We start from the raw sequence: 14,377 nt of genomic DNA, 5'->3' as shown, positions 1-14,377 counted from the left end.
CTGGATGTCTCCTGCACCCAAATAGCTGTGTGTTGCTGTAGGAACAGCCAAAGGTATCTCTTTCTTGAACATATTGAAATATCAAGGCAAGAGGGACAGAGGGAAATGACAAAGATTTTAAAACTGCTGATGTACTGTGATAAACTTGCCTACTGATTCTGATTCAATTGAATTGGTTGCGCAGCTAGTCTTGTAACATAGCCTTCCCACTTTTGCATCCACTTAGGCAGCTGATTCTTGTGTGATCAGCATGCCTACACGCTAACAGAAGTTTTACTCATGGTCAGGGAGAGATGGATCGCTCCACTCCCCCATACACATCATGTGCCTGTATGTGCCTGATCCCCACAACAACACTTGAGTCCCCCTGTCTGTCACAGGCTGTCCTGTGTGGGCATGCAGAGGATGACTGTGAAAAAGTGATCCTTTAATTTTCTCATTTTATTATTTGAAGAACACAGATCTGCATGCTATGATCATTAAGCAAGTACCTGAAAACAATGACAGAAAAGGGACAGACAGACATCAAGCCCTCTCCTCCTACCAGACTTGTATTGCTATTGCTCTATGGCATTAGGAAATATAGATTATATTCACCAAACTTCTCTTGGCATTACAAGCTTGTCTTTACCATTTTCCTAAGGTCTGCTCGACATTTATTTTCGTATTCTGGCATGAACAGAAAGCGTGCTGATGAACTTCTAGCACTTATGTAGCACTTTGTGTTTTCAACTCAGTGTATCAACATTGACAGATGAATCATCCCACATTCCTTGAAAGTACAAAAGGCAGTCCGGACTAACCTCGGTCAAGCACACACCGGGGAAATAGCCCTTGTCTGTGCAGGGGCAGTCTAATTCAGTTTCTCTAAACACTCAGAGTGGAAGTGCTTAATCTCTTATTTATGTTCGTTTAGCTGAAGTTTGGAACTTGCTGATAAAAACTGAGCCAATCATGTTCAGTTTATAACCAATTTAAAATCAGCTGCTATACCGCTTTTGTTTTGGAATTAGGCAATTTTCACACATTTCCCAAGCCTAATTGTTCATTATCCCATTGTCTTCTTTCCCATATCCTGCTATTGTATTTTTTATGTTTAAAACCAAATGGGAATCATAGCTTGTGTTCTGCCTTAGTGCATTCACTGCTAAAAAGGAATATTTTCTTTGCTCACACTTTCTACTGCATTATCTCTTGATGTAGGTATCAATCACTCTTGCTTTTTTTTCAATCTGTTTCATCGCCAGCTGAGTAAGTGGAAAATCTCTTTATCCTCTGCATGCATCACCGAACCTAGCAGACTGTCCCAATGTGACTGAAAAGTATCATCACCTCTTTTTCAAAGGTGGAAAAATTCCCTAACAAAGAAGTTAGGTGAATCACATAACCCCCTGAGATAGCCAGAACTTGGAATAAATCCCAAAGTTTTTGGCTGCAATCTGAGTCCTAGATCACAGACCAAGTTATCTCAAAGTTAAAATGAGTATGAAGCTACAGTTTAAAACAATTTCTGTTTTTTCTGCACATTATTACAAGAGTAACAGTAAATCTCAGGCTGGCAGGCAGTTGCATGGTTAGTTACTGTACCAGGTTGCTTGCATGTTCTAGTCTGCACCACCCTGCTAAATGCTGATAGTCACTCGGGTTACCTAAGCATGGTCCCCTCTTCCTAAATGATTTCTGCTGAAGTTTTACTCTCAATGACCTAAAGACATCTGTCCTTCTCCCAGTACCTGAGATTAGAAGAACAAGGCTGTCCATGGGCTGTACTACCTGATTGAGTTTTGGGAGCAAACTGTTCCCTGCTCTGCCTGTGAGAGACTTTCTGAGGTGAGACTGTTGGCTCCTTTCCTTTCAGCAGCTCTGCCAAGTCACTTTGAAAAACCAATACCTTCAGTTACTAATTGGTGCAGAAAGATGTTGTTAAGCTGTGCCTTGGTAAAGCTGTGCCTTGGTAAAGCTGTGCCTTGTGCTTAGTGCTGAGGTGTTCAAGTTCACCCTCTCACAGGGGGAAGCCTTTGTGCCCCTGCAAGTGTCTGAACATGCCTTTGGTTTTCCCTGTCCTGCTTTCCACATGACTCCTTAGAAGCCTGGACCTGTTTCCTCATTACATTCATCTCTGAGTAGAAACTCCAACTAAACATCAAAAATTTTAAATTTTGTTCACACAGTTTGGGTGGTGCTGTTCAGAGCTTTTCATCCCCCTGTATAGTCACAGGAAGGGTATGTGTACATGAGGAAGAGGAGCAGGTGGCAAATCACTGGTGCCAACCAGTCTCCTCTGCTAAGGTGACTTTTCTCTCTTCATCCTCTCATCCCAGCAGTGCTGCCTCAGCTCTTGCAGCCTCCATGCTCCCTGGGTTGCTCTGGTCTGTAGCTGAAACGGTTTGTGAAAAAAACCCCAAACAACCCTGTTGCATTACAGTAGTTTTATTTTAGTGACAGAACAAACAGCTGTTTGCCTAACTCTACCTAACATGTAAAGGCTTCTGCTGTCAAAGCAATGGCAATGCTGGTCCAGGTGAGGAAGGATCATGTTGAAGTAGTCACTCTGGCTAAGGTATCAGGCAGGAGCCCTAAAGCAATTTTTTCTGCAGCTTTATCCACATTTAATCTTTTTCTCGCTGTCCTGTCTGGTAGTCCTTCCTGTACCAGATGCTCAGCTGTCTGATTGGGATGAAAAGATACTGGAGTCACTGCTTTAGCATGTGTCTGCGTAAGATGACCACCTCTGGAAGTCCCAGCAAAGTTGCCCCAAGGCTACAGCAACATACTGGTTTTCTAGCTTGCTGATGTGCTGAAAGGAACAACATCAATATTGCTGCTGCCAGAAATTCTGTGTCATGGGTAATGAAGAGATTTGAGGATCCAGAGAGGAAACCCATTAATAGGATAAATCTTCTTCATTTAAGGCTTTTGAAGATGGGCTTTGTCTCAGTAAACAAGAGATTAACAGACTCATACCTACTATTAGTGATAAGAGTGGGGAATTATTGCTTCTAAGGCAATGAAAGCTTTTGTAATAGAAAGTACAAAGCTCAATTATTGGATGAAATTTGGTATAGAGCTCACAAATCTGTATGTTCAGACTTAAATTTTACTCAGGGCAGGTGCTTTATTTCAGATATATGAAGTATTTTAATGTCTGAAGTTTGATCATTTATAATGGAAGTCCTTAACAGCTTCCAGTCATATAGTCTCAGAGAAAATTCCATTAATCTGGTTACTTAAAAAAAACCCCATCTTATAGATACTGTTTATCATCCTATTTTAAAATTGTTCATTCACTTGAAAACAAAGTGATTTTATTGTGGCTGCTTATATGGTTTTTTTCTCCTTGAATTAAGGTTTGTGTTGTATTTGCAGGTTTTGCAAACTTTTATGTAATTCACAGCCCTTAAAGCTATCTTTTCTCCTCCACAGCTTCCTGATCAATGGCTCATTATTTTTTTCTGTCCTCATTATATGGATGATATTAGCACACAAGTTTTAAATTACTCACTTTTTCATGAGGTTTCTCATGCAATAGATGTGCATTTGAAATTAGTTTTCCTATAAAGGAAAAGTCACTGATGTTCAGAAGAGGGTGGGAGATAAACCAGGGCTGTTTTTGTTCTTGCCAGAAAAGCTTTGATCCAATGGAAGCTATGGAAACCAAAACTTAGTAGAAAAAAAGAATGTGGGCGTCTGCTAAAGAGCTATGGAAATATAATGACATTAAAACAAAAGTTAGAATGATCTACTTACCTACTAAGATCTACATTCACTATGTATGTGCCTGTATTATAGCGTTGAAATAGCAACATGTTGAAGGAAAATAATTCCAGTCTTAGTCTACATTTACAGATAATTCAAAAAAGGTTTTAAACATTTTGTTAAGCTGAAATTTATCATAATACTTCTTAACCTAAACAGTCAAACTTTTATATTATTGTTAATATGGCACAGTTCCACCTAGCCAGTTCTGAATTATCCATGTCTGAACCAAAGCAAGGTCTAAGGCTTTTAAGAGCTAAAAATACTTGCAATGCTTTTTAAAGCTTTTATCTCTCCAGAATGGATACATTTAATGACTTTAGTCCAACTGTGGACTGAGGTTTGTGTCTGCAGTATCTCTCTACACAGTTGTCCTGCTGAGCTGAAGGGGAGGCATGAAGGATCAGCTCCTTCTCTGTGGAATCTTATAAATAATGTGATTTGGAAAGACATTTTCCATTAATTCTTTTTTTCCCCCTAAAAAGCTATGTGAAACCAAATGCCTCCTGCTCATCTTAACCCTTATTCTTTGGGGTGCTTAATGCATTTCAGCCAACTTTTCCACCTCTCTCCTCCCTATGTCCTGCTATTTCTGTAAAAACATTGTGTCAGTTCAGCAAACCCTGAAGCATCAACTCCAGTATGATCTGAATTCTCAGCCTGTAACCTAGGGAGTAACAAACTTCTGGGAGGCAAGGATGGGTCTGGAGGTACCATGGGACTTGGCTGAGTAATTTCCAACAGCATGTGTTTCTTTGGGCATGTAACCAAATGATGTACTGAAAGGGAGTGTGGTGGCTCACAGCATTCCTTTGGAAGAGACATTATGGATATAATTTTATGGATCATAACTTTTGTGTAGCTCTGCCATTCAGGTATAGAAAATCCAACAGGATGGTTTGTGTATGAACAGTGTACTCCTGACTTTTAGGGGGGCTGTGCAGGAATGATATTTTCTATATATTTTTTTTTTAATTCCTTCTAATCCTTCCTCCCCCTTATCCACAGAATTTTTTCAAATGTGGCAAGAGTATGGACCTCCTTTAAGTCAATGTCTGAAAAAAGTTTCACTCTTCAAACAGTGCTTAGAGTTTGGGATATAACCCTTTCAGTATTTTAAGTACTCTTCCTCATGAATCTCAGTCTTCGTGGTTTGACCTGTGAAACATGAAATTTTGCCTTTTCTCCCTGTATTTCAGCCGTCTTTCCCCCAGAGAAATAGAATTTCTACCACAACCGCCACCACCCTCCCCAAATATGCTGATTTTTTCCCCATTTCTGAGGATTTATTATTGTTGAATTTCTCTATGTTTTTTTCTTTTTCTGCTCTCTCCTCTCCCCTATTTTCCTCTTCTTTACCTGTTTCTTCTTCCTTTTTCTTCTCTTGTTTGGTCACTTTTAGCATCTCTGTTTTAGGGCTCACCTATTCAAATGTCAGTCAGTCTTGATATTCCATTCTCTACTCCAGACTTTCAGGCACCACTCTTGTCTCCTTCCATGTGAGGAGGGTGAAATAAATATGCAAGAGAAGATATCCAGATGAAAGATTCAGACATAATAAATTCAGACATAAAATCCAACATAAATCCAGAAGTTCTACAAAGATGGATTCCCCAAATCCAACCCAGCACAATAGAATGCTCTGATGCCATTGCTGTGAATAATCAGGCAACAGGTACTGGCACCAGAAAAAAGTTCCCATAATCATAAATACTAAATCATGAAATGCATCTCCTGAAGTAACTTGATACAAATATTTTCTTCAAAAGGCAATCTTCATGCAAGCTCAGAGAAGATATGGGAAAATGATCTCTCTGTTGTGTAGTGAAAAGTAGTATGTAAAGTAGTACACAGAGTTGTAGGAAGATGCAGCAACTGGAAATCTCATCTAGACAAAACTATTATTGAAGATAAATCCAGCAGAAAAATAGTAAAACAGTAGAAGATTTGCTATCAATTGAAATCAAGATTGGATGCTTTTCTAAACTATAAACTGTAATTCAACTGTAGTTCTTTGTTCAATAGAAAAATTATTGTGTGTCCTACGTTGTGCAGGAAGTCAGAATTATTACTTCCTTTCCTGACCTTGAAAATTATGAGGCAAATCCTCATCTGAAATCAACTCCTAAAACATCAGAACATGCAGGATCTGAACTGACAAATATGTTTATTAAAAAAAAAATTCAGATCATTTTTACTGCATGCAAAATTCACAAACCTAAAAGATCTGTAATTACTGTGTTTGATAACTATATGAAATATATCTTTTTTGTTTACATAACCATTTTTGTTCATATTTGATACCATGAATAATTACTAACGCCAATTCTTATACTATATTAGTGTAATAATTAAATAATGTGTGCAATAAAAGTTTTAGCAATGTAAAATTCCAACAACTTCAGCAACTCCTTAGATAAAATATCTGTGGGTACAAAAGGAATTTGTTTTTCTGTTTGCAAGTGAAATTGAAATTGCTCTTCTGAATTGTAATGTTAGGTTAATATAAAAAGTGGGATTTTTTTATGGTCACAACTTATAACTTTGTCAGAAGGTCACAAAAGATGAAAGTACATGTGCTAGAAGGATGATTCACAGATTCAGTAGGAAGCTTTGCTGGGAAAACAAGCTTATAGGATAGTAAATGAGCAAAAAGGTGCCATCTTTATTTCAAGAACTGCTTTTCATGGTGTTATTTCTGAGCATTTCTCAGTCAGACATTCAAGTTCCTCTTGTCCTGTCATAATTTCTAAATTTTTTTCCAAATTATTTCTGCTATGCATTTTTCAGAATACCAATAAGGACTTTCAAAAACCCAATTTTTCCTTCTTTGCAAAAATAGAAATGTCAGTCTATTCTCATCTTGCAAACTTCCATTTATTTTTGATGTTATGTGCAGTCTTTTGGAAAGCAAAGTATTTCCATTAGTGAATAAGTCTCAGAATTTGTTTTACTTATCTTCTGTATCCAGGCACACATATACTTGTCTTGTTCGGTATTTGGTTTCTCCCACTTAGGACTCATTCTGACCTTACTGATGGCTTACATGTATGTTGGCTAAGATGAAGTCACATCAAGATCAGAGTTGAACACAAATACAGCTGATTTGGATCACTGCTGAATGTAAAGACACCTTTGTGGAATGGAGCATGCAGAACTGAATAATGCCCTAATTTATGTTGCTTATACATTTTATGGCAGCCATTCCTGTGTATTTAAAAGCTTTGAATGAGAGAAGGTGACTCTCTTTCTCTGAAAAATGTTCTGCACCAGCTATTCTCATTCAAGATAATGATGAAGCATAAATATTGAGTGAGCAGCAACTTGTAGCCTTATTGGAGGCCAGAACAGACAAAATGAGCATTCCCAGGATGAAGAGTGTATTTTGAACCTGATAAACAGGGAGTGTTGTGTTGAGTACCTTTGTGACTAACAAGCCACAAAACCCAAAGAGAAATCAGAAGTGAGAAGCAGTTCCTCTAGATTCACAATTTATGAGACAAAGAGAAATACATTGAATACAATGAAGTGAAATACATTGAAGTATATTCCTGGTCAAGTGGCAACTAAGAAGGAGAAGATGTGGTTTATCTTATGCATATTTGGTGAATGCAGAGCCAGAAGGGAGCAGAATTAAGTCCAGTAGTAAAATTTGAAGCCAGCAAATTAAAGTAAGAGAATGAGAATTTAACTGAAACATAATAAAATTTCCTAACTGTTAGGATTATGTGGAATGTTTTCTTCTCAATGGAGGTAAAAGTAAAGCACAAGTTGTTCTGACTTTATAGCTATAGTATATTATAAAACATACTGTAGGAATGGAATATGTGATATGAAGGTCATGTCTGCTTGGCAGAAGAGTCCAAGAACCTTCAAGAATTTTCCCTCATTCCTGTAGGAAATACTCATCACTGTCAATGGAAAACTTCTTAATTTAGTAAGAATTGGATTTCACTTTGATTCTGATGTTTATGAAACAGAAATAGGGTGAATTGTACTGTGCTTACATAGAAAAGCTTAAAATGAACTAAAGATGGAGAACTGTGTTGTGAAATTGAGGTAGAAGATGAAACTAATGGGAACTCAACAACTAATAGGAACTCAACAACCCTGATCATTGCTGGCAAAAATGACAAAGTTGGCAGAGAGAAAAGAAGACAAACAAGATGTTCCTCTGTGCTGATAGAAATATGAACAGAATACAATCCAGCATGAATTTCAGCCAGATGGAGCCATACCGTAACATCAGCTCTGGATGTGCTTGGATGCTATGGAAGTCTGAGTTTGGGTCAACTCCAAACACAGTTCTGTCATCTCCTTTAAGTTACAGCAATTTACTTTGTGTGCAGGATTTTTTTATTTTTTATTTTTTTTCCCCAGCCTTGGACCCTCCCAAAAGCTCTGAGAAATCTTAAAGTTTATAGCCTTTGGCTTGTGTTGACAATAGAATGAGAAGTGAGTGCTGATAGATTGTTTAATAAAATGCTATAGAGCTCTCGTTCTGGGAGCTGATGGTATTATGCCCATGCAGCAAACTCCCAGTTAACAAACAGGTGTAACATCTCCCTTTTTATATTCTTTTCACTTCACAGCATCCAAAAGGCAGATTTCAGGCAGCACATCTCTGTTGAATGTCATATTTATTCTTTGTGTTCATTCGGCTTTTCATGTTGTATCTTACTAGATAAAGGAAGAACTAAATCTCTTGAACTTACTCTAAATCCCCCAGCAGAAAAACTTGAGTGCTTTGTTTGTTGGCTTCTTTTTTATGAATGTATTTGATTTGCTTTTTCAGAGGAACAGTAGTTTGGTATTTATTGTTCTACCAAAAAGTAGTTCTCCTTAATTGCCTCTTAGAAATCAGATTTATTTTTTGTAAAAATTGAAAACTCGGACACATTGAGGAAGAAAAAGCTTTTACCAATAGACAAAACTGTTTATAGTGAATACTGACACATACTACTGGTAGCTTAATACCCTAACTTTGGAACTCTGCAAACTCTTTTACAGTGAAAGAACCAAACTAATTAATGTTTCTTATTAGTTGTATTTCAGTATCTAACACATCTACAGGGCATCTGACATGAATTAATTTGAAAATGTTGAGGATTTTTCTTTTATTCTCAAGTGGGTTTTTTCCAACATATCTTTCTCATTTGACAGAAATATTGTGCAATCCCAGTTTTTCCAGAAATAGTAAAATATTTGATATCACTGATACTAATGCTGCAAATTAATTTTTCTCCTTTTTTTTCTCAGCTGTTTGATGATCCTTTTAGAATGTTTTCAATCTTTGTTCAGAATAGCTATGAATTCAGTGGAATCCTTTATGTTTACTGGCATTGACATAATTAGATAGAAATTTATTAATATTCATGGCTAGGCTTCGTGAACGAAGATTTGGGAAGGGCTCTACCCACGTTTGTTGCAAGCGCATTGGTGGCTAAAAAGGCCAATATGAGACAGGCATGTCCGGTTGCAAAAGGCACAGCAGAAAGACTCCTTAGGTGGTATATTCTGCAGGGTACGATTCTTTCTGCGTTGTCTTTTCTCCTCAAGGGTGATCCTGTGTGCTTTCTCAAAAGCATCAGCAGCGTTATAGATGGTGTGTCTCCAGGCCTCCCGATTGGAGGCCAGAGTAGACCAGTTATGGTGATCAATATGGCCAAGGCTGAGATGTTGTTTCAGGGAGATAGAAATTTATTAATAGTATTAGCTTTTTAAAATAAAAAAATCAGTAGACTGTTCAGTGTGCTGAGGAGATGTACTTTACAGCTATGTCCTGGCAGGGTGAATGGAATGGTGTTGTACGTCAGTTTATTAAATCTCTCTGAAATGTCATGTTGCTGTGATTTGCCAAATGGACTTGCAGTCATATTTTCTCTCCACATTTTCTCTAGCTCTGGGTCTACAGGGCACAGGATCTTGAAAGTTTTCTCATTGGACATAGTACATGTAGTATTAATATACTCCTATTTTTTATGTTGAAAACCAAATTTAAAAAACCATTTCTTTTGACTAAATATGTGGAATGAAAATATTCACTGCATTTTAGATGTGACAGAAAACACATCTGTTTGAACAGAAAAATTGGTATTATAAGGAAGCAAAAATTGCTGAAAAAATATTTTTCAACACTGTAAGATTTGGTGTTTGTTCTCTAACTTGGCTAGCTTGTTTTTTTGTATTCACAGGTTGTTCGGTGTCACTTCTCTTACTCAGACAAACTGCTCAAGCACTTGGATGATCATCAAAAATCAAGACTTACATTGGTATCACCATGCTAATCCAATCTTACTGCTGGTGATGTACTACACCCTCGCAACTCTCATTCGTCTCTGGCTACAAGAGCCCATTGTAAGGACAACTTCATTCTCTCTTCTAGCACTAATGACTAATGGCTGTGAGACTGGCCAGTGCAGATACTTGCTAACAGAGGTAGAAACCTCTAGGAAAGTTAAGGAAAATAGACAGCAAGTGCAAGCTGGTACTTTGAATTTGGTCTTTTTGCAAAGTGTCTTCAAAAGTCCAGTCTAACAAGGGCGACATGAATATTTGTTTTAAAATCATCATGCGCACACGTGAGGAATGCAATGGCAGAGCCTTAATGCTTACTCTGGTTTGGAAAGCAGGTATTGATACGAAGTAGTGTTTGGACTCGGTTGACTCAATGATCTTGAAGGTCTTTTCCATCCTAAATGATTCTGAGCCTATGATTCTAGTTTAGGTGCTATCAAGTGGAATGCAAACACCCAGGACTTGTCTAGCAGAGCTGAAGTAGGATACATTCTGGCCCAGGATGCTGTAAGACAAGACAAATATTTGCAATTTTGTCACAGATAGAGAAAAAATTTCTTAAAACCTTTCTTCCTGTTTCTGTGTGCCTGAGTGAAAATCCCATCTTACATTTAAAAGCAAGAGAACAAGAAGAAAAAAAGGAAGTTTTCATTCTTTCTGCTTCAGAGAAAAATGGGAATATAAGAACCCAAAGGTATCTTAAAAGCTTAGAAACTGAAAGTATAAAAAGAATGATCCTAGACATTATTTATTTTAATCTCCCAATCCTCTGAGGTTTGATGACAGTTTAGATTTAGCAGTGCTTGTAGACCACAATGAAGATAATCATGGCAGTTGTGAATTAGTGCAGTTCATAGTAACAAGTAAAAACTGTTGAAGGTTTTCTTATTTTAAGGATTTTTCTTCATATAATGGATAATGTAACATTTAACATATAAAAAGGCAACCAAAATCTCCTCTGAATTGAGATGTCTGATATTTGGTGTTTACATAGGTCTTCAAAAGGCAAATGATGCCAGAACTATCAGTTTGAGTTATTAAAAAATTATGTCTTAAGTTTCCAGAAATCTAAATACTGTCTTTTCTAAAGTCACAAGATTCTGGTCCAGTACCCTCTGGCACTGGGAATATTTAGGGGTTTTTTTCCCTATTTTTTCTGCAGCTGCAGCATCTGTAAAATTGATTTTTCTTTCTTTCTTAAGTGAAAACTGAGATTTCCAGACAATAATATGATTTTAGCACCTAGGCTGTAACTAAAACTTCACATCTCAGAAACTGCATAGTAAAATTATGAGAACTATTCACAGAGAAGTAATCACATGTGAAATGCAGTTAGTGGGAGCTATGTGATCTCAGAAACTCTGGGAACTCATTACCAGTACCTGCATTGTTTTCGTCCAGCTTTCACTGTTTTAAAGTTTGGTGTTGGGTCTAAGTTGGTTGCTGAGCTTTTTCAGTTGAGGGAAGTGGACTTTTCTGTCTCAGTATAGAGTGAATGCTGCAAGTTTCTCCAGGGACTTGAAAGGAACTATAGTGATCTTGCCTACACTTCTTTTTTTAAACTACTTGTGGTGTCTGAGATAGATATTCTCATAAGACACTAAAGTCAGTCTCTGGGAACTGCCAACATGTTAAATTAGAAATGTTTTCCAAGCAACTGAGCTAGAGCAAGTAAGTTTTAAAAGACATTAATTTAAGAAATGCTGATGCCTCCCAAACCCACGGCTACATGAGAGGCGATACAAAGTCTTGGCACTCCCATGGGAACTTCAGATGCCAGGGAAATGATGCTTCCCCCCAAAGATAAATAAAGGCTTAAAAAAAAGAGAACATTGTAAAGAAAAGGATACCCATGCATTAATGCTTATTTTTGATACACAGGAGGTAGTGCAATATTTTGCACATTTCCTCCTTACAGCACTTTTTTTTTTTTGGTCTATATGTGTTTTGTTTTCATTTAGTGGAGCTATAGATCAGGAATTAATCTTTCTCTTATAAACTTTCCCCTGGTAGACTCCGTTCTCAATTATTTAAATTCAGAAATAATGTATTCTGGGTTTCATCAAAATGTTTTTTGACTTGTTAATTTGTGGTGCATTTGATTCATTATGGAACTAAGTATGTTAGCTGTCTTTGCCATCCATTCAACTATAGGTAGGTTAGCGGTGAGATCCTAAATACAGTGTAACTTTGGAATCACTGGGGGTTGCAAAGACAGTATGCTATGTGGTGTTTAGTGTAAAGCAGTTGTTCTCTATATACTGCTGTCATGTACAGTGAAAAGTCAATCATCTTAGAAATTTTGTTCAAAATAATCTCTTGGACAAAACCTATTTTGAACAAAATATGTACGATAGAATATGCATAAGGAAATATTTATTTGGTCTAAAAAGATGTATCTAAGCTAAATATAATACTGGTGTGGCAGATTCTAAAAGCAGAGTAAGACTTGTAAACCAGATGGTTTTTTTCTTCTTATGTGAGTTACATCTTGTGGTCCTCCTGTTGATGAAACTCCTCCTGAACTGCAGCAGGAGGTGTCTTTGAAACAAATCCTCTTGAGGCTGTCTCTAAACACTGCAACTGATGAACAGTTTTACGGGGACAATACCCACTTCAAATTTTGAGTTTCAGGAAAGTTTTCTCTGTGTGTGCCACAATGCAAAAGTATGTCACATATGAGATTTCAGCGTATGGTCTCTGTGTGGGATTCTGAATGGATTTCAGTCATGCAAAATGACTGTGGCAGTCAGCGGAAGTTTTGCTTTTCTTATGCTTGCTTTTTTGGATCCTGATTTGTTCTGGCATAGAGTCTTGTGAAATTCTACCTCTGCCAGTAAGAAGAGGCAATCTGCCTCTAGAGATTTCAGCTCATGGTTGTAACTGCCAGTACTGAATATATGAATAGAGCCCATTCATTCTGTCCTGTGAGTGGTGAGTAATAGTGAGTAATAGTACAGTTACAGCAATTGAATGTAGAGTCCTCTCATAGAATTTTTACAATTGTTTGTATTAAAGGGTATTTGAGAGTTGCTCAGGTAATGGAAGAATTGAAAAAATTAGACAAGTCAAAAGGCTCTCACAAGTTGTATGACTATTACTGTGTTTTCTGATTTTTCTTTGTCTTCTGAGAAAGAGAAAACAAGATTTCCCACCCTTCCCTGTAGTCCCTTAGGCTAAAAATATCTTACTAAAATAATTGTGTACATCTTAGGTCTTTTGGCACCCTAGTGCCAAACTAAATGCCTTTGATAAGCAGTTCTTTATGGTTCACATTTATGTTCAAGTTTCAAATGGTAGTGACAAGTATTTTATAAGCACAGAATCAGTTTATTTCATCTTACAGCTTTGCTAGGAATGCCCTTCTACGATCAATATAAATATACAATCATATGTGAAATGTTCTACCATTTCATCTGAGAAGTGAAACTAAATTTGTAGCCATTGTTTATCTAAGTAAAGATTTAAAAAATAGGACGTTGCTGTTGGGATTGGAATGGCCAGAACTTCACAGACCTCTGTTCAGCATCCTGATTTATTCTTCTATTGCATCAGATGATTTTGTGTAAGCAATGAGGACAGTTATCACCAAGTAGCTGCCATTCAGGACGCACAGTGCAGAAAGAGGTCTAGAGGAGCTTGAAGAGGAGCTGTAACCTAGCATGGTTTATGTACACATACCTAGTTCTCCTGCTTGGTCACTGCGCTATAATAACATCCATGCTAAGTCTGTTAGAGAGGCCTCATACCCGTGCTGAGCCATGGAATTAAGACGGATTTAAGGCCAGTACATTTGCAGTCCTCCTCAACTTAGTAATAACATTGCCATCACAGATTAAGAAGTAGACCACATGGATCAGAGACAATCACAGAGTCACAGAACAGTCCACTTTGAAAGGGACTTTTGGAGATCATGTGATGCAACTTCTTGTGAGAGCAGGGCCTCAGATTAGATTGTCCAGTGCCAAATCTTGGATGTCTTCAGCAAAAGCTACTAATGCCAATGATTCATTGTTCTCATGGTGAAATATTTATTTTTTTTAATATTCAGAAGGCATTTGCCTGAAGCAAATTATGTCCTCAGCCTCTTGTCTTATAACCCTGTCTCCGCATGAGAAGAGTACCTCTGTCTTCTCTAAAACTACAGTTTCGGTACCATACATCTGAAAAAAACCCTAATTCCTGCATCCTTTGGCTTCTCCAACCCTCTAATCATCTTGACAATTTTCTCTTGGATCCTCTCCAGATTTTCTGTGTCTCTCTTGAACTGGGGAATGCCAGAACTGAATTGCAGGTGTGGCCTGACACTTGCCAGGTACAGTGG

General features: G+C 37.5%; 1 protein-coding gene across 3 annotated transcripts in view; it reads left to right on the top strand.

Moving 5' to 3' along the window:
- PIEZO2 (piezo type mechanosensitive ion channel component 2) overlaps positions 1-14,377 on the top strand; it is a 295,169-nt gene that overhangs the window by 183,996 nt on the left and 96,796 nt on the right. For all 3 annotated transcript variants that reach the window (XM_039385318.1, XM_039385319.1, XM_027744595.2), the window contains exon 8: positions 9,951-10,113. In XM_039385318.1, the coding sequence (XP_039241252.1) occupies positions 9,951-10,113 (163 nt within the window). The remainder of the gene's footprint in view (positions 1-9,950; positions 10,114-14,377) is intronic.

Source organism: Pipra filicauda, unplaced genomic scaffold (assembly GCF_003945595.2).
Source record: "Pipra filicauda isolate LSUMZ 115617 unplaced genomic scaffold, ASM394559v2 scaffold402_size659489_pilon, whole genome shotgun sequence".
Taxonomy (NCBI): domain Eukaryota; kingdom Metazoa; phylum Chordata; class Aves; order Passeriformes; family Pipridae; genus Pipra; species Pipra filicauda.
This window is presented reverse-complemented; position numbering and strand designations above follow the sequence as displayed.